A 21,364-nucleotide genomic window follows, 5' to 3' on the forward strand; every position below is an offset into this window, starting at 1 on the left:
TATCTCTTAGACTCTTGATATGGACATGTACATCTGCTATTGCACTCTGGACCTTTTACTGGATCTAGTCTGGTAAAAATAGTATAATATTCCTAAAAGAACACAAAAAAAGTTATTAGAAAATGCCAACTTTTGAATTAAATTCTTTGCTTTTACCAGCTCTATAGTTACTTCTTCAACCCAGTAATTTCTAAACATAGTAAATCAGGAAAGGAAGGATATTTTAGCTAGAAAGGTGTGTTTTCTAAACTTGCCAGATTTAATGAGAGTACACCAAACAGACTGTAGGTGATCAAAGGCCAAAAAAATCTGCACAATGTCTGTTAAAGAACTGATATGTACACTGAAACTCATGAAAGTCCTAACAATTTTAAATGATTTAGCTTTTTTAAACTGAACCTTGGAATCTAGGAAGACAGAAAATATGAAACATGAACAGATAATGAATTTAATTTCAAATTAATATGGAGCATTGGAGTATAGCTTTCTAACTGTAGGATACTATCTATCAATACAGATTCATTTATAAAAGATTATTAATTTGCTGCTCAAACAACCCTTAACTATGTAACTTCAATGTCTGCTAAATTAATGCACTTTTTAGATGTGAACATGAATGTTCCTCATTTACCACATAACAAAACAGAGAATACAGTTTTCTTATTAGAATGACCTCTCAGTTACACGTTTAGAAAGAACAGGGTGCTTTTGTTTCCTTTTTATCTTTTATTTTATATTCTTGCATTAGCAACCTAGTCACAAAAGAAAACACACTATACTATATCTTCTTTTTGCAGTATGCAAACCATTTTTTCACATTTCAAATCATATGAACAGTCTTGGACGTATTAAAAGCAGATATTACTAAGCATCTGAAATACTTACACTTCTGTATTTGACAATATATTCCAAAATGGGGGCACCTCCATCATCTTGTTTAGTTATGCTAAGTTTAAAACTCTTGCCACTTTCTGGTTGCCCATGAATTGAAGGGGGACTTGGCTCCCCTAAACAAGGAAAAAAAAAAGTAAATGATAATAATAATTCAGCAAAAGATAAGTCTTAAATTACATCTGGGAACTTGTCCACAATGTTATTAATCAAAATCTTTAAAATCAACATAGTACTTCCAAGCACTGCAGAACAACCTTAATAAGTGTGTTAAATATTTTGCTTAGAGTATGTCCTAATGTGGATTAATTACCACATAAAAGGCAACAAAATTATGTGAAGTATGAAAGAAGTACTTAAGACCTTTCATCTTTTGACATTTTCAGATGTAATTTACTTCAGAAATGATTTAGCCATCAATTCAGCTAGGTTGGCAAGTTGCAAGTTGCTACTCACACTGAAGTTTGAGGGTAATATTAACTTACAGAAAAGCACCCTTAATATCAAGCACGAGTTCTAGTCCCATGTGGAAGACTGTAATATAGATATAAGGTAAATCACCTCTTCAATAAATGTGCTGAGGCAAAATTAGATACTTTTAGAGTAGTCTGTATTAACAAGAAATTTAAAGAATAAGATTACCAAAAGCAAAAGCAACTTCTGCAATTTAAGGATAAATATAACCTTAAATGTACAATGGAAGGGTTAATAGCCAGTTTAAGTCACTTAGCTAATTTAAATTCGCAGACTAATTATCATTTCTGTACACAATACCTTTTATAAAGTTTAATCAGATTCTAAATGAAAGTGTGTTGTTATACTTGTGTCTTATCTTCAAAATATCTGTAAATTTACATCTACATAGAAAGAGATGGTTCCTTTAGAAATATTTGTAGTAATTGTGTAAAAGCGTGTAAATGAGAAAAAATCCTTAATTTAATATGCTTCATGGTTTGTGATCCTAAATATAAACCACAAATTTTTCTAAGTTTCAAAATTATAGATAATGGGATAAATTTTCCAATTTAAGTTCATTCATACTATTTGGTGGGAGGGAATAAGAGGACAAAACCATGATTTCTGAGAAACAACGTAAAGACTGATGTTATGCACTTAGGAGTAGTGTGTAAATATAAAATATGTTATTCACAGTGAATCATAATTTAAATTATTAGCTGATCTGGAGATAAAATATTCTATTTACATTTTCATTTAACAGCTCAAGTATTACTCACGGACAGGTAAGGTCTGAAAGATCTCGATTTTACTATACTCTCCTTGCCCTTTTCCATTTACAGCAGCTACTTTGATTTCGTATGTCGTATTTGGTTCCAAATTGCTGAGAACAACCATTGCTAAGAGAGAAGAAAAAATATGGGAACAAAATTCGATGAAGCAATATATTAAAAAAAAAAAAGTCTGGCAATTTCATAATTTGCTTGTTTCACTTGCAAATTAATGAGTCCCATTTTCTCACAATCCAGAGGTACCAAACTTAGCTTTCTTGTTAATAGCTAAGAGTACCCTTTTTTTTTTTTTTTTCATCTGCATAAAATCATTGTTGTGACTGAGGAAGTAATGCATCTGAAGGAGTTTATTGTCAGTGTTACAGAAGCTATAGGCAACAATTAAGGACCTTGATGGGGATTGATATTTTACATTCAGATTGTGAGCACAGGAGCCATGAAACTGGCAAAAAATTATCACAGTTTCCATTCTTCTAGTTGGCAATAGGCATCTCATGCACATTGCAGCCATCTTCACAGAGTTCACAGCTTGCCATTTTTCCCTCATGCACAGCAGTATAAACCGTCCTTGGACAACACTATTAAATGCATCTCCACGTAGACTAGTGGTGTATTACTGGTGTTAGGCTTTGCCAGTTCAATAACGTATTCACGACCTAAAATGACAGATGGCTATGATGATTGAAGGAAGAGTTCTTAATTATCTACTGAGGACCTGAAAGTGAATTAGGCCTGTTTGTACAGACTTAAGAGGAAGTCTATGGAAATACATATTAATTATAAGCAAATTAAAGTGTGAGCTTCGGACTTGCTTTCAGAAACCACGACTGAATCCCTGGCAGAAATCTTTCACACAGCTTGAACTTCTCTCTATGATTCTACTTGAAGAAGCAGAAAGCATCAGAAAACAGTGGAAAAAGCTTGCTAAAAAGAATGCCATACAGCATTAAGAATATTGTTTCTTTAGTGTACAGTAAGAAGTCTAGAAAAAAAATCCAGAAAAAGGATGTTGGATCCTTTATGTGAATGCAGTATTATATATTACCATAGTACTGAATATGGCTAATATCGATATAGAATAAGTGCTTGGAAACTTCAATCCACAGAGAGCTTTTGGACCATTACCCTGCCTTTACAAAAAAGCTTCCTTTTATTGTCTCTACAGCAATTGCCTGCTTGCTGTTTGCCAGCTCTGTGAGGAGCTCTCCAGATGTCAGATTCACACTGGGGAATGGACATAAATCGGAGGGACTTTACTTCAGAAAAGCACATCAGTATTTGTCTTGCCCAAAAAAGCAGGGGCTGTATTATCTTACAAAAGGATAAAGAACTGTGATGTCTTGAGAAAGAGCCAATAGTCTCTTTCTCAGTCTCTAGGGAGCCCGCTTTATTTCAATATAGAGAAATATTTTAATAGTTGCTTTAGGCTTGGTTTTCAAGTTATATATAATGAAAGTGCAATTACTTCTGTCAGTACTCTGTTATTCTTTTGAGTCCAGATTTATTAGAATTTCTATTTCTTTAGTTTCCGCACCAGACAGAGGTCCCATTAAATGTGAAGCTAAAGGGATTTAATGAATTTTGGAAAAACAGTAACTTTTACAATTCACACTCTATTATGAACACTTTGCATGAATTTGCCATTGAAACATAACTGCTTTCTTGTAAACAAAACAGTAGAACTGTGCCTTCCAGCGTATTTTATCTTTACCATATTTCCATGAGATTTAAAAACATAAAACTATGAAGCATAACCATGTCATGAAAAACTAAAGTACCATCATAAGAGTAAGAATGGAATTAGGAGGATTATTATATATAAAATTCAGTTACGGCGAGATGAAACTTAAAAACTAAATCAAGCAGTAGCAGAGTTTGCCTTGCCTTTCAGCCATGATTACCTTTCAGAGGCTGAATAACTTCACTGAAAATAAACCTTAAGGCATACTAAAACCTAGTGTTACTGTAAATGTTTTTAAAATTTAAACAATATAAAAGCATGACTATGAGTCTACACTTAACAAAAAACAAATGTGTTAACTACAGAAAATCCAAGGATCTGATTCTGTAAACACTTAAGTGACTCCTGGGGCATTATCTAAATGAATAAAATTACATCTACATGCAGTATTTAAAGAATCAGTATCTATTTTAGAATCCCCTGCACAGCACTATGTATGTAGACACAATAACTCTTACAAACATATTTATGGAATTAACCAAACTAAATCTGATAGTAAAATACATCCTCAAAAACTGGAACCACTTGGTATCAGTGATGGTATTATGTGAATATATTTTATACATTGGAAAAAAAATCACAACTATCTACTCCTGAAAAACAAAGAAAAGAACCATTCTTGATCAGAATACTTCAGATACTCCAGTTGTAAAAGATATCTAGATTAAGAGTAAGAAACTATAGTATGTAACAAAAGTGCAGGGCTTAAAAGTAATCTAAGAGTAGTGAAACTTTCACTGTTTGTTAAGTAGTTTACATTTTTAAAATATGATCAGAATGGAAGAAAACAATGACACGATTTTTTCTTTACGGTGTGTATCTGTCATGTAAGTATAAAATCAACTTACTCATGTTTGCATATACAAACAGAATTCTCTTGCAAGAGTCCACAGCTCACACTCCTAGACAAAATGGGTATTTTGTTTACAGCTTTCAATGATACTGACATAATTAGGTGTAAAAATTCCAATAATATTCTAAAAGAAATACAGGATTTTCAGAATATGAATGCTGAAAAAAATGGTCCACTGCATACCGTATGCATAAATTATGCCATCTGTATATTCACTGGCATACATCATCCCAGATATAATGAAAATGAAATTCTTTTTATTCTTTCAGATTTGAATTTTTTCAGGTTTTTTTTCTACCTCTCCTGTAAAAATATATTAGGTAGACAGACAAAAATGCAGGACTCCATCCTATTGCAAACAGAGTATAAGCATTTCAGCTAGAAAAGTTGATTTTATTATTGCAGTATTTTAACTGCTGTCAAGATGAACCGTAGGAAAACAACATCTGACATATGATTTGCTGTGAAATAAATTGTACCATAGATCCAAGTGAGAAAAACAAAACCAGAAATCCCCAGCTGCATTTCTGGTCTAGGGGTAGATCGTTTATATTACCTTATTGCTGTAGAATGAGCTGGGAAATGGCTAGAATATTAAACTGTTTTTTCACCAAAGGAAAGCTACCTCAGATCTCTTCTGAGGACTGTGATATATTACATAAACCACCACCAGAGCAAGGAAGGTTAAGGGAGCCAGTAGCAGTTACATTACATTAATCCCAGAGTAGAACTTATATGAGGTTAATTAACAGAAATATATCAATACATTCTTCTCATTGGAGATCTATCTGTTGTATAGAACAATGTTATTCCAGTACCAAATTCAATCCCTTGAGGATGCCAGATCTAACTAAAGGAGGCATAAATTTATTTTGAAACAAAGTAGCTGAGACATATAACTGCTGAAATACCATCTTTACTCACAGAAGACAGTGACAGCAGTGTGAAATTTCTGTCAAAGATGCACTACAAGTTTTAGGATTTTTTTTGTCCTATTTCTTTCCCTGTAGTCTGAATCTCCATTACCACATACTGAATGCAGACTAAATACTGTGCAGGTTAGTTAGTGGAATGCTTTGATTTAGCAGCATTTTGCTGCACCTTTTACTCATTATTTTACTACTCTCAGGAAAAAACTGAGTCCACTGGAAATACTGGAATCTTTCAGAGTTAAAAATGAATAACATTTTCATGAAGCCTACACAGCTTTCTCTTTGTGATGACTCATGTTCTTTTAAGGACAGAAAAAAAGACATGGAAAGATGGGAAGAGAGCAGCAAGGAACTTACGGCATTCAGTATTGAGGTTCTGTACAAATGTCTCAGACTTCTGTCGATGTCACACAATCTGAGGAACTTCTCCCAAAACCTCTGTCTTCCTGGGATGAGCAACACTGTTTTGTTTACTCTGTATGTTTGCACAGTAGGAGGAAGAGTATAAAACCTCTTTTTCTAGCTTCTGTGTGCTCACAGGAATGTTGACAAAATTAAGTTAGACACTGCCACAGCAGAGAAATACGGGGCGGGGGATGACAACAGGGAAAGGGACAGGGAAGAGGATTTTGCTCCAAATAGGCAAAATGTTTATTCACATGCAGAAACAGCCACACTGCCTCAGTTCCACCTGTCTGCCTTGCCCGAATAAAGATTAATTTCATAAACACTGATTCAAGCATCTGTCTATAAGTCAGAATTCAACTAACAAATATATGAACGTTAATAATTAAAATATTTCAAGTTGCACATTATATGAAAAAACATAATGATAGCAAATCCTACTGCCAGTGAAATCATTGGTATAACTTCCATAAATATATATGGAGACAATATCAAGCCTTAAGTAATTCCCTAAAATGTATACATAGAAATAAAAGTAACCATTCTAAAAATTACAGAGAATGGCTTTATCTGGAATTTCCATAATTCTTTGCACTATAATGTAATTGTTGCATTATCTTGGAATAAAATTTGTATTTGCTTAATTAACTGTGACTATAAACAATTACCTGTGAATAAAAATATACAGTGTGGTAGATCAGGTATAATTAATATAATGTTCACTAATATGAATAACTTCCATATAAAATACTTTTCAGTAGTTCATATAAAAAATGCACTTGGTAAAATTCGCTTTAATATTTTGTGTTCAGCCCCCAAATCACAATTTCCCTGTAAGCTCCTTTTCTCCATATATTTAATCTTTATTTTTACTGGGTAGGAATCAGGGATGTCTGTATATAAACTGAACCAGAAGTGGCATTTTTATTTAAATAAAGCAAGTAAGAAAAGATTAAATAATCAATAGGATAATCATAGTTGCAAAATCTGAAGTGCTATAAATTAATGAAAATAAAGCAAGCAAGAGTGTAATCCAAAGTCCTTAGAAAAGAACAAAGTTTTGGATTGACAACACAATTTATAACATATTGAACCAGCATGAATCCAGAAGATGGGGTCTGTCTTTTAAGATATCTATAACAATGAATAGGTTTTCTTTAGAAGTTAATTTTCTAATTTATTTATTTAAAAAGGACATGTATTTAATCTAAATCACAGAATAGCACACAGTATTAACAAAAAAAACAAACAAACAAAAAACCAAACCAGAAAAAAAAAAAAATCCTAGAAGAAATATTCCTGGAACAAAAGTAATTTACTGAGACGGATCACTGCGCCAGTAAACTGTTCACATAGCTTTATTTAAAATAAAACATACTTGAATGCACTACGTATCAAGTAATTTATTTACACATACTAATGTTAAGAAAAATGAAAAATTATTAATTGTCTGTAATATTTTAGGCTAAAGGCTAACAAAAGATATTTGTAATTCCATTGATAAAAGAGCCCATATTATCATATCTTCTTCAATTATTTTGTTATACCAATTTGACAATAACATATTTAATGAACAAATTCTGCTATCTGTACTGATTATCCTCTTGTCCTGTAATAATTATGTGCAGCTAGGATCTAACTGTGGTAGACATATTTTGGTTCTTATTCTCGTTAAAAGTGGTGCTTTTTTTAATGTTAATCTTTTTAGTGCACTTTAAACAAAAGCAATCTTCCATATTTAAAAAACTGCCAAAATTCCTAGGATATGTGAGGTATCACTACTAATTTCAACTTACTGGTGTTCTTTTCCATACAGAAACCTTCTAACTAGGCTTTAAAACCACAGAGTTTAAAGACATTTCAAAACCAAATGCTCTTATAATAACCTAATCTTTAAAATGTCAGGCATCCTCAAGATACACAGTAAACCGTTATTTTATTTATTAAATAATAAATAATACATTATTTTAGAACAAGCTTTTAAGTATTTACTTTTTGCAATCTTCTTTTGTGCATAGGATTGTGTGTGTTTGTGGACATTTATTTTATAATAAATTAAACAACTTCCATTATACTAAACTAGTAACTGATTACTGGTTCAAATATCTTTTTATTACACACACACACACACAGAGGCAAGAGAAAACTTTAAAGAAAATGCCTTTGAAGTCCAAGTTTTCTTACCCATCATGCAATTATCTAGTTTTCTTACAGTATTACTAAACTGCACCATGTTACAGATACAACTAAGTGATGGCCTTTCACAACCAGATAGACCCAAAGTACCTAAGAAAATTTATTACCCTTTATTCATTACTACAAATTTATCAGTACTCTTACAAAGTTCCAAGACACCAAGACTTCAGGCATTCTTAATGCTAAACCTGCATATGATAAACTCTGTATAACTGCAGAGCACAAAGGAACAAAAATTCCTAATACTGTGCTCAGGGAAGTAGAGCTAGTTGGCAAATTAATAGAGATATATTAGGCAAATTAATATATGTTAGCAAGCGCTGCATCTCAGTTAAGACTGCTATTTAAAATTTCAAGACTTTGAATTTTATTGTAATTCTGTGGACTAACAGTAATAAACAGAATATATTTATACCTACTTGTCTTTTTCTCCCTTTTACCTATATACAGAGAATTATGTACTATAGCATACAACTGAATTCATTATTAGAAATTAAATACATTATTTTCTCTTTTCTAAGCTACTTATTTTACCTGGTCGATTTTATGCTCCAAACAAACCACTTAGTCTGAATGCCAACAAAAGTAGTCTCCTATACTCTTGAATGGTATATTATTACTCAACAGATCTTTTAAAATGGAAGCTCTCATTAACACTAATTTTCCCATAACCAAGGCATGTTGCTGCAGTCTTGGAGCTACCTAGGAAGGAGGTTATGACACAGTACTTCTATCCTTTGCTCCTGCAATCCATGCAATTTTCAGCTCTGGAGCACTCAAAGTGTGAGAAAAAGACTCTACTTGCTCTGTTATGAAATGCAGGGGCTGGCAAAAACCTAACCACTACCATTTGAGGGAAGAATAAACCAACTCCTGGTGACTGCTCTCATCAAAGAGGCCATCCTCATAGTGACAAGCAAAGAGACTAGAGCATGATCCAAAATGTCTTCTAAGTCATTCACTACTGTGAAAAAGCAAAGACATCAAGATGGACATGAATGATGATTTCAACAACTGTTTTTTTCCATCCTATATGCAAAGATAATTTTAATTAATATTTTTTTCATCCTCATCCTATTGTTGCACACTATATTTCTTGTTAATGGAGAAAGAAAAGAGTAGAGAGAAAAGAGTTGAAAAGGAAATTTGTTTAATGATATAGTGAAATGTAATATAAATAGGGCTGTGCTAGTCCTCATTATTGTATGTGGCAAAAGGAAAACTCCATCCATAATTACTCTGTCATTCAATGACCTTGAAAATACCTGGAGAATACTCTCTTCCCGAGGAATACTCTTCTGTTTTGTATCAGTAATTGCAGCATAAATTTATATACGCATATAAATGCATATAAACATAAATGCACTTTACCTCTTGTAAGCAGATTGGCAATGAAAAATAAATGGAAATGAATACAAAGGCAGATTTGAAAGGCAAAGTTTGCAGCTTCACCATGAATCTCATTTATCACTTATTCTTATCCAATATTGCATTGCATCATTCTTTACTTAATGAGATTTACCTTTACAAGCCAGATCAGCATGTTAGCTGCAAATTTGCTTGAGAGCATGCCATCTTAAAAAGACTGAAAAGGCCCAATTAGGGATTAGCCAGGACTTAATAGAACAGAGGAATACTAGGAGAAATATATTTGGAATAACTGATTTTCCATTTAATTGCTTATTAAAATATTTATTACATATTTCTTGCAATTGAAGTATCTTGCACTTATTCTTACAGCTTTTCAAGTCTGTGTCTTTAAAATAAACACCACAAGAACATAAATCACATTTTGCAGTGAGCTTTGACTGTTTGACTAAACGCAACTGCAAACACAGAATTACAAGCTATTGAAAAGAAGAGTAATCTTGTATATTGACAATGCTTATATCTGCATAACACTCAGCTGCTTTTAGATATGAACTCATGCTGTGAAGTAAATTGTCTGGGTTTTCTTCACTACTCATGACATTTTTTTCACCTTTGACTGTGAAAAGTACACTTCATTCTCCTGATGGTTTAGGTCTGCATAAAACCCTGAAATATTTAAACCTAGCTTTCCCTTTACGCTTCTTCTCGCTTTCTAGGTTCTCTAATCCATCCATGTAATTTAGTTTAAGGCATTTATTTATAGTCGAACTTTTCGATCGACATGAGACTTTTACAGCGAAGATTAAGCTGGATAGAGGCCTCAAACTGCCTGCCTACCAGACTGCTAAATGGAGAATCAGATGCTGACGCTGAATTCAGAACTCAGAAACATGTTCTGAATTACTTATGGCATCATTTAACATGTACAAAAATCTCTGAGACTTCACGTATAAATTATATGGGGTTCATATCTCTCAAGAATCCATCTTAAAATTCCCAGTTTTATGGTGAAGTATTGTTACACTGGGTGTTTTAGTAATCAATGGGTACATACTATCATGCTTCAGTACAAAACAAGCAGGAAGTACAAAACCTATAACCTAAGATGTAGTACATGTGAATTCTAACCCATGTATCTATTATGTACACTGGCATGTACATAACTCCCTTTAAGGACATGTGTATTAAAAAGAGTATCAGTACCAGGCATAACAGAGCACAGCAGTTTAAAAACGTATCTTGGGTAACAGAAAATAATTTCTCAAATATAATACTACTCTACTATAAGATTTAAACGCATATGAAAATATAGTACAGACAGGACCTTCTTTAAAAATCCCCTTATTTCACAAACAAGCCACTTAATACAAAATTTCCATGTATAGAGATATTCAAAACTCAAGACAAAGCCCCAGGAAAGCTTTGAAGCTGGCCCTGCTGTAACCTGCAGGGGTCTGGAGCAGATGGTCCCTTTCTTTCAGAATTATTCTATGATTTCATGAAGCACATGAAAATTAATGCACTTAGATGAAAAAGAACTGAACCTGCTGAGATTTGAATGCGAAATTACAAATAAGTACTTCTTTCAGATTTGATATCCAAATTGTCAAGAACCGGAGAGATAGCAAAAAGTTATGCTGAAATCAAATACAAGCAGTAGTGGTTAAAGTTTGAGAACATGTTCATAGCTAAAACTAAAATCATAAACATCGTGGTCTTCAGTTTGCATAAGATTAAGATGCTGTACACACTTCCTTAGTATGTTTTTTCTTAAAAAAAAAAGAATTATTTTTGTTTGTTATACTTATTTTTCAGATATGCAGCTAAATGCTACTTGTCCACCAATCAGTGGATTTCCTTGTCTTGTACAAAGAGTGAATATTTCAACATTTCTTAGGTTTTAATATTTTGCATCTTTTCATTTTTCATTATAATGGAAAGTTGTAAAAACACGTTAAATAAAGATTTAACTGTTTTCCATACACAGCCTGATTATGCTGCCATATGACTTTGAACATTATTGTCTCCTTCCATAGAATATTCAATAAAAAAGCATATGTCGATAAAGCATCTCTGATGTGTCTTGATATTACTGCATGAAATACATTTACAAGTAATGCATTCAATAATTAATCATATATTTGGCATGTAATTTCATAAAGCTTCTGCTTTCTGCCACCCAAAGAAAAATCTCAAATGTCAAAAGAGAAAACATACTTGACCATTAAGCTTCAAAACGCAAACATTCAGAAAAGTATGTCTTACATTAATTTTCTGGGGTTTTTTGTTTGTTTGTTTGGTTGGTTGTTTTTTTTTAGAAATACCCCATGCTTTTGGAAATATTTCCATTGTAAAAAAAAATTTTATGTTAATGTCCTACAAATGTTGAACTAAGTCCAGGAATAATTCGGTCAAAAGACTTGAAACTCAACAGAACATCTCCTGAAAAAAAACCAAAACTTAAAGACACTAAAAAAGCCCATACATTTTGATTTGTCTGGTGTGTTGTGTTTGTTTTTTTTTTTTTGTTGACTGATTTGAAATAAAGTTTTTTGTATTCCTGTTTAAGACATACAGAAGTTTTCAGAGCATGTTTTTTTTTTGGGATTTCAAGTACACCTTCACAGTGGTTTAGGTTTGTGTATAAACTAAGTCCTTTTTATTATCCTTTTCAGTATGAATGCATTATTTGCTGCCTCTGAACCAGAATTACCAATGTTTATAATTCTATTAAGACAAAACAAGAACTCAATTGCTTCACTATTAGAGTTATACCAGTGAATCTCACAGGCTTTTAATAATGCAGGCTTTTTCTTATGAGGTCTTTGCTGATTACTCAGAAATGGAACAGGAAACCTCTCCTTTTTTTTTTTTTTTTTTTAATAAAATCACACAGAAGATTGTGGTAAGTCAATTTTTCCCAGCACAGGTATCTTAGGCCTTCATGCTGGTTTCCTTGTGTCTATAGAGAAAAGCATGGCAAATGCGCTTCACTGATTGTTACCCCCTTCTTCATGGTGCATGGGCAACATCTCACACTCAGGGATTTACCAGCTGTCTTGCTGAAAGGATGAAAATGCTCCTTAGGGAATGAACCTTGCCTGTATTATCTGCGCTTCTGTTACTTCAAGATCAATGGTCTTCTTCACACTACTGACAGGGTTATAAACATCTGGGTCCTGAGAGCACTGTTAGCCCTGACTGTCCCTACCCACCCACCTTCCCTCAGGACACTGGCCCACAGGGAGCTCCGCTGCACCGTGACTGTAAAGTGCAGCTATCCTTCAACAAAACAATTCTCATGTTTAGAAGAGTACCTAACAAGTGGAGAAAAAAATCTGGCTACCTTTAGCTCATTGAACTCTTGGTGAACTATGACAGTAATGATTATGACTTTTATAGGCTGAAGTTGGTGTATCAGATTTATTGATTGCTCCTTCAACAATCAACAGCTCCTTCTCCTTCAACAGCTGCAATCCGCAGACTTTCAAACAATATTTTCTTCATTATCAAAGATAATGGGGAGGGAATAAGGAAACAGGTATTCCTGGCTAGAGCTCCAAAACTGGAATTTTCTCCTTAATTTGACCTGAAAACAGTTCAAACTAATACAGTTAGAGTCAAAAACCACTGTTTTGAGGGATTCTTTGAAGAAATCAGCGTTCTTCCTAGATGAAGTGAACTGCAGGCTGATTGAATAGATTTGCACTGAATCTATTTCATACAGCTTATTTGTTCTGATTAAACTTATCTATATTTACTGGACTATTGCTTACATAAGTATGCCTAACAATTTTTGTAAGCATCTATTGTATATTTTGCATAGAAAAACCCAGAAAATTATGATTCTACTTATAGTTATTAGACATAATTATAGGGTCATAATAACAAGAAAATTAATGACTTAGTAGCCTCAGAAGAAATTTCTTTTAAAAAACTTTTTGAAACATCTATTAATCTTTTGTTATCACTTTAGTTACAAACTAACTTCCGTACAGACATTTCCACATTTGTTTCATTGAGGAATACAGTTTTCATAAATTTTATGAAGACAATTACACTATTCCTTCTGCTCATAGTAGAGAGGGATTGGAAGATGCGGTTTAGCTTTCACAGACCCTGTACTGGAAGGCTAACAGTCTTCTAGGCATAAGTTTCTCCTGCATGTAGGTTTTTCTCTCTCTTTCTTTCAAAAGATGGTTTCAGAACTTGCATATTACCTACACTGAAGAATGGCAAGAAAGGGCTGCAGTGCTGTTTTAGCACTTTCAAGTTAAATCAGTCTGATAAAAGGACATCCTGTGAAATTTCAGCATAGTTTATCTTTGGCTGCTGGGGAAAAAATTATGACTCATGCATTATGTATGCATCATTACTTGAGATGTGCAAGCAATTAACTGTCCCTGTGTAAACAGCATTTACCTTTGAATCTTAGCCATAAACTTGCCCCTAAAATGTGAACAGATGAAAAAGAAGTGATTTTGTTTCCATTAAGGAATATTGACCAAGTGTGGAAATTATGATGACCCAACTACAAATCATAATACAGAATACTGACTGTGTGTAGCCTAACATCCTCCTCACTCAGCTGAGAAGATGTTGAGGCACACAGGGGAAGTGGTTCTTAGTTACCAAAGTAAGATGAGAAACTGTCTGAAAAACATGCAATTTCTATTATAATTCAAAAGACTTAAAAGTATCCTAAATGTCTCAAAAAGCCTAAAGAAAAATGAAGAGCCTTCCACTAAGAAAAGCCTCTAAATTTTTCTTTACGAACTGAAAGTAGGGAGTTAGAAGAGGATATCTCAATGTTACCCTACCCTGACACTCTAAGTAGGCTAAAACATAAATGGAGAGATTAATCAGATGTTTCAGAAAACTTGCTGGAAACAAGCAAAGACTGGTTTTTTTTTCAGAAATATTCCAGCTACACTTAGCAGTATTTTTGTTTTAATAATGGTCACTAGGAGTGTTTTTTGACATCTTCAACTGCAAAGACTTTGTTCTGGGATGTTCAGTATGTGTTCTGGTAGCACATCTTATTTTTCTGATTTGGCCCTAAAGTACCTCACAAATAGAACAAGCTTTTAACTCATTACAGAATATCTGCAAGAACTTCCAATAAATGCGGCTGGGTCCCTTTTGATTTCTCTATCAAATTACACAGTGTAGCATCAACATTTACAAAATCAAGATGGTTCCTTCTTAGCAAATATTTGAAATTCTGAAATACTTTTTGATTTCTAAAGCAGTTCAGAGATAAATTAAGAGAAACAAAAGATAGACAATCTCAGTCTTTCTAAACAGGGGTATATGAATAGAAATTTTAGAAAACATCATTAATTAAATATGGATGTATCATTAATTTTTAATACTGTCCAATGTCCTCTCAGCAAAGTTTATCTTCCCAATATTTAACTATTACTAAGTATAGCTGGATGTAGACCAAGATGACTTTTCAGGTTGTTTTCATATTTACTAGGTTTTGTCATCACTCAGAGTAGTCTTTGGTAATACATTCTATTCAGAGGTACCTTTAAGATGTTCAAAACCGGTGTGACCTATTTTGTTTTCTCAGCAAAATTCTCAGTACAACTGGGGGGACAATGAAATGAAGAGGAAAATATGTGGTTGAAAGAAGGCAAACCCCCTGAAAACTTCCAAGTGAGAAAGGAGAATAAATTACAAAAAGGCAAATTGGAAAAAGGAAGACACAGGGAAACAACATGGCAGCATTTAGAGACTTTTTCTCAAAGAAGCTGTATATTCACTTTTATTAGGAACAGCAGCAGAGATCCTAAATACCCACAATCTACTTCACAGTGGTATTTTCTTCATGATGATTGCAGGTTTCTGTACCTGCCATTCTACTCTGTTTTTTAGAATAAATTACAATTCAAACAGTTATTGTACTGTTCCAAAAGTTCCAAAAAGATCAAATCATGTTATACAGAAACCTTCAAAATTAGCTGTTTACCACTTAAGGCCATGTAACACTGAAAGAATGTTTCAAAATCAATGTGAACTTTCACAGGAAGCTACAGGCAACTCTAATAACAAGAGTCTGTCAAGTTATACATCTTTCCCTAATGTAATCAATTAATCTTTTCATAAACTTCACACTAATAGAAATAATAGAAAATAAAGCTTTATGGGAAGCAACGCAAATACACTTTTCTACAAAGTTAACATAGAACTTTTTTTTTTTTTTTTTTGTTCTGGCTTCACATTTAAATTATGCATCCATATGATTGCACTCCATAGTTACCGGGCTTGGCCTCATTTGAGTACACTGCACCCTATTACTCAGACTGGTCACTCCAGTTTTTGTATTTGGTATAGTGTAGTTCCCATCAGAGAAAGTTATTGCCCATTTGCTGAAGGAAGCAGCTATGAGAAAAAAGTGTCAAACTTGATCTGAAACGTAACATGAAAAAAAGGGAAGAGGTAGACTAATGTTCATTAATGTGTATGCCCTGCAACTGGAGGAAACATACTGTCTTTAGATCTTCTAGTACTGAAAGAAAAACTAGCTTACTGGACTAAAATTAATGCTACTATGATTTACAGTATTACATTTATACACACAGTTTCTGTGTTTGGTTAAGAAAAACAGAAGATACGAAGTCTTTCTTTGAATATATGTTAACTACATGTTCATTAATTTTTCTTTAAAATGCTTCCATGATTTGGAACATGGTCTGCTTAGTAGAGCATTTTTGTGTGTGGGTTATGGGATGCAAAAGGCAAAGAAATAACACACATTAGATCATATGCTATACTACATTTTTTTCTCCCATCACTGTGCTGATAGCTGCAAAACTATCATTCACTTCCTGCTGTATAAATCAGAAGATGGTTGGGGCTGCTTTAACTTGCAGTGCCTGTTAAAAAAATTGAAGGGTAAATATGGATGTAATGAAACGAGGATCTGTTGAATGTATTATGTTAACATTGCTCTATGTAAACATCCCACCTCAGCATGTACTTGCATTTATTTCTTGTGCACTTACTTTGAACTCCATGGGAGCGAACTATTTTCCAGGTATCTGAGGCTACCTCTTTTACATCCACTTGGTAATGATGAATGGGCACACCTCCATGTGAATCTGGCTTATTGAACAAAACTTTGGCAGTAGTTTGTGACAACTCTAAAACTCGTACTCCAGAAGGATTTGATGGCACATCTAAAAAATTACAAACATTATTTAATAATCAGCAGCAACTAGACAGACCTAAACAGTTGATAATTTACCCCCAAAAGTTTCCTTAGCATCTTAAAATGTGAAAAAATAAATCTACAATATGCTGTAATAATGTTTACCTTAGATAAACAGCTTAAGCTTTCTAAGAGAGAGCTGTAAGAAAACCGCATCTATTTTCTTGTATGATAAAATTATGCAAAACCACTTTCAATTTCTGCCTTTCTTTTATAATACAATCTTTTTTAACAGCTAATTTCATCGTAGGGCAATGTAAGAGATTCATTTGTTTACTGTACAATTACGTGAAAGAGAATAACAAACTTTAAATCCAATTTAGCAAGAGGAACAGTTATGGCTTAAAAGATCATTCAGAGTCTGAATTCTTCTAAATAAGATTAAGACAAAAATGTACAAATAATTTAGCAATTTTTATGAAACTCTGAAATATAGCTGAAAACATGAATCCCTTTTTTTTTCAGAAGACTAGGTTGAAAGAAACATTTTCTCTGAAATCAAAAGCAAGTACATTATCTTTCAAAATAGAAAAGAACTATGAAATAAAGCAGGTGCCTGTAGGTGTTGAGATGCTAAATACGAAACAAAAGCACAGAAATAACCTTGGGATCTGTACATCTTTGAAAAGAGAAACATCATGTTACTTTTACAATGTAAGACCAAACTAACACATAGAAGACTAGAGACTAACTTTTCTAATTGTGCTACATTTTAAAGTGTAATAACTACAAACAATTTAAAATACTAGGAAGAATTTTAGTTCTGCGGACAGAATACCAGGGATCTGAAACACCATGAATAATTTATTTTCTGATATACCTGATAATTTTGTTTCATACCTACTTACAGGTTTGGCATTACTTTTGTCTGCATGGTATGGAAGATATTTTTATAAGGACATGTAAGAATTTGAGCCAAAGACTATCAGTTGGTTAGTGGGCACTGAACTATTTACATGAAATGTGGTCTTTATTCAAGGGCTGTCAGAGAGTTGAGAATAAACAGAGAATCAACATGAGCTTCACCCAGTATTGTACGTGAATGAAAATGAGCCAAAAAATGTTAATAAAATATTTAAGAATGGATTACAGGACATATTCAGCCACAAATTCTCAGGAAAAGGGCACCTTCCAAAGCTACTCTGAAGGGGCTGATCTGTATAACCTTTTAATATCAGGCACCTAATTTTTTCCAGTTGTCAGAGTGTATTAATGCTAATATCATACCTCTTATAGTCAGCATTTCTGAACACAGGTCTCCTGACACTTCTAGTGCTTGGTGCTTATTGGGTTAAAACCAGCATAGATTTATTTACATGGATGAATAATTTTGGTATTATTTACTTAAAAGACCCAACTATATCAATCCATGATATTAAAGTTTTGAGTAGAATGCAAATCTCTGCTTGAGGGGTACAAACCCTCCAATCCTATCTTATTCCAGGAAACATTCGTTTCATCAGGATATAGAATGTTGAAGAAACAGTTATGAGTTGCTTGCTGCGTAAGCACTGATCCCCAAATCAGAAGAGAATGAGGATTAGAACCAGCCTGTGACTCCTTTCCTGCAGGTTCTCATTATAGCTGAGAGAAATGTTATTCTTTTTCCCTGATAGCCACAGTATCTTAAGCACCATTCTTTCTCTCCCTAGCTCAAATTACTGTTCTGACAGAGGTGGGAAAAACAGAACATAAGAATGCCAGCAAAAGCAATCCAGGATAGACGAAGTGAAGAAGTATATCACTGTATGAATGAAGTGGATACCAGTCACTTGGGAAGATTAATATAGTTCAGCAGTACTGAAGATAAATGCTCTTTGGATTTAACTGCATATCCGTTAAAAGATTTCAATATGAAAGAACAGGTTTTGTTTAAGGCTGAATAAATATTTGGTAACACACAGAAGTGTGTTATTTACATACAATTTGTTCTTGACTTTCATAATGTTAAGGAGATCACTTTTCCATGCATCTTTATATTTGCGTGAGATTAACTGTAATAAACACGGCATAGGGAAGAAGACATTCTTCAAGAAGAACCTTATGTTTCCTACTGCTGATATGCAAGTACTCTTTCAAATCTAGTACTACAATTACCCAACTCATTCAATAAATGACCACCATTCTCGGGATTTTCTTTTCAAGCTATTTTTCCTGATAGTTTTATGGAAGAGAATTTTCCTTCTGAGAATTTAGCAGTCCTGGTGTAAATGGAGAAAAGGAAGTGATAATGTGAGAGTAGGTCGTGGGGTCAGAGATTCATCTTCCAATTAGCTTTTGTTTCCTATGTCATGTCAATATGCTCCTAGCGCAGTTTTGCAGCTTTTCCTGTCTCTGTATATCTGGCATATAGATATTGAATAAAAGTAACTATGTCTAAATGCTGAACGTAAGTAGTATCCGGAGCAGGGCAGGGAAAGAGATGGGGCTACAGACTAGACCTTTGGAGTCAAAAATGTCTGTGAAATAGTACATGCTTATACTTCCTTACAATTGAGAAAAATTTCAATATTAATTCTACAGGTTAGGCTCATAGCTATTTGTTAAACTATGTTCACTGCCTATTAATACAGTTTCTGCCAGCAGTTGATCCTGTTAACACTTAATCTGTACTGAGTGCAGTTCCAGGCATGATATTATAAGATCAGAATTTCAACCTTCATTAAAAATGAAAGTATATTCTACATGCAAAGACTGAAGAAAGACTGAGGTAAAAAAGATGAATCAGACTATTTATCTGAACTTTTAACCCCTTTGCTATCCCAGAATACAAGAAGGGGTAAGCAAAATCTAAGATGAGTAAGGCTATGAGACATAGAAGTGAATTGGGATTTATATTTAAGGATCTCTGGATTCAGTCCAGCTGTACACTGCTATGTGCAAAATAAACATTAATATTTAAAACAAATATTTACTTGAAGAGTCAAGTTTATCTCTAAAAAAACATTTAAAATAACAGAAAGGAAAAATATTTTGCTACTTAATACCATCTCTCTGCATACTGATATTTCACATAAACTATGACTAAGCTACAGCTGGGCAAATCTAGGAACATCTGTGCTCACCTTAGGCTCTGAAAGCCATTGGGATAATCAGCCAAGCTCACCTGGCCTGCCAAAGCCTAAGCCTGTCACAGATAAAAAACAGAGCCTAAGAAGGCTTCTAAAAGTTGTGGTTGTGATGTGAAGTAATAAATTTGCAGTGGCAAGAAATGAAGAAGACTGGTTCTTTTCACATTCTACATGTTAGTTATAAAGCAATTTAAATGCTTAAGCAATGAAAAAAGGAGGATGTCAACCATATGGTATTTTCAAGAGCTCATCATCACAAGTCAGGTGATTAAAAGGTGATTAAACTTTTAAAAAATCACAGAAGTTTCTCAGCATTTACCAGTAAAGGCCAGCACCTTTCAGTGTGAAACCTTAGACAGGCTGCAATTCTTCAATTGTTTTGAAAGGTTTAAAGTGTTTGGAATTCAGGCTGATCCAGTAGGTCTGGCTAATTTGAGTGAAGAGCTATAGTTTTCTTTCCATACAACATGGTATGGTTGCAAATCACGTTTAAATTCTGAAAGAAAACTTTTTCTATTGTTGGTAAGTATAATATTTTAAGAAGGGCAACAGAAATAAAGATAATGGCATTGTGACAGTACGATTACATTTTAACTAGTAATAAATTAAAAAAAAGAGGTAGTTTGATTCTGCTGAAAACTGGCAAAGCAGAAAAATGGAACAAAACACAACGCAACACATCATTCCTGCAGAATTTTAAGGAAACTATTCAGTAAAATGATAATTATTTGTAAAATTTATCCTACCAGCAGACTTTGCTTAATACTGTCTCCAAGCTAGAACTAGTATTTATTTTTCCTGACAGAACCATTGTGAAAGCATGCTATGCCCCGGCATTAGTACTTACAGTCAAAGCCAGAAGGAGATCTGTCTGTATTGAAATGTACGAAAAATTTTTATGGGTTTTAATTCATTAGGGCTTCCTAATCTACCAAAGTGAAGCAACAAAGGTAGTAAAACTGGAAAGAAAGCTGCATTTGACATTTTATATCTGTAATTATTGTGGTGGCTTTATCCTCCATCTCCCTGGTTGCTTTTCATTTCCAGTTTATTCCAGCTTAAGTGCAAAACTTGTAGCAGTGAACTACATTCGTTATTTGTAGGTTTTTATTTTTAAAAAAGTCTATTTAGATGCAAATGCTAATAATGTAAACCTTTCAGAATGCTGAAACATGCATTACACTCCTGTAAGTAGTGCCTAGCATAATGGAGCCTGACACCCCTAGCCCCACACAAATTCTACACTACAATGTTAAGGATACATACTCATTTCACATCATTATATAGAATGTCTATATATAGCTCATGCTTTTCATAATAACTTCCCGTAATTCTTTATTCATCACATACTCACTAAATATACCCTGACTGACCTTTTCATAATTCCAATACTTTTTTTTTAAGCATTCATCAAGCTTTCTGAAGAACAAAAAAAATG

At 33.5% G+C, this 21,364-nt stretch overlaps 1 protein-coding gene across 2 annotated transcripts in view; it reads right to left on the bottom strand.

The window, feature by feature from the left end:
• Positions 1–21,364, bottom strand: part of NCAM2 (neural cell adhesion molecule 2) — a 286,227-nt gene that overhangs the window by 46,451 nt on the left and 218,412 nt on the right. Inside the window, exons 12-14 of one of the 2 annotated variants that reach the window (XM_057396479.1) lie at positions 16,650–16,823; positions 2,127–2,246; positions 886–1,007 (exon numbers count right to left, since the gene is read on the bottom strand). In XM_057396479.1, coding sequence (XP_057252462.1) covers positions 886–1,007; positions 2,127–2,246; positions 16,650–16,823 — 416 coding nt within the window. Of the gene's footprint in view, positions 1–885; positions 1,008–2,126; positions 2,247–16,406; positions 16,521–16,649; positions 16,824–21,364 lie in introns of those variants that run through there. The other variant, XM_057396480.1, reaches the window with a different exon arrangement.

This window comes from Pezoporus wallicus, unplaced genomic scaffold (assembly GCF_028554395.1).
Source record: "Pezoporus wallicus isolate ANWC-B61680 ecotype Strahan unplaced genomic scaffold, APGP_CSIRO_Pwel_v1 contig_6483, whole genome shotgun sequence".
In the NCBI taxonomy this organism is placed as follows: Eukaryota; Metazoa; Chordata; class Aves; order Psittaciformes; family Psittacidae; genus Pezoporus; species Pezoporus wallicus.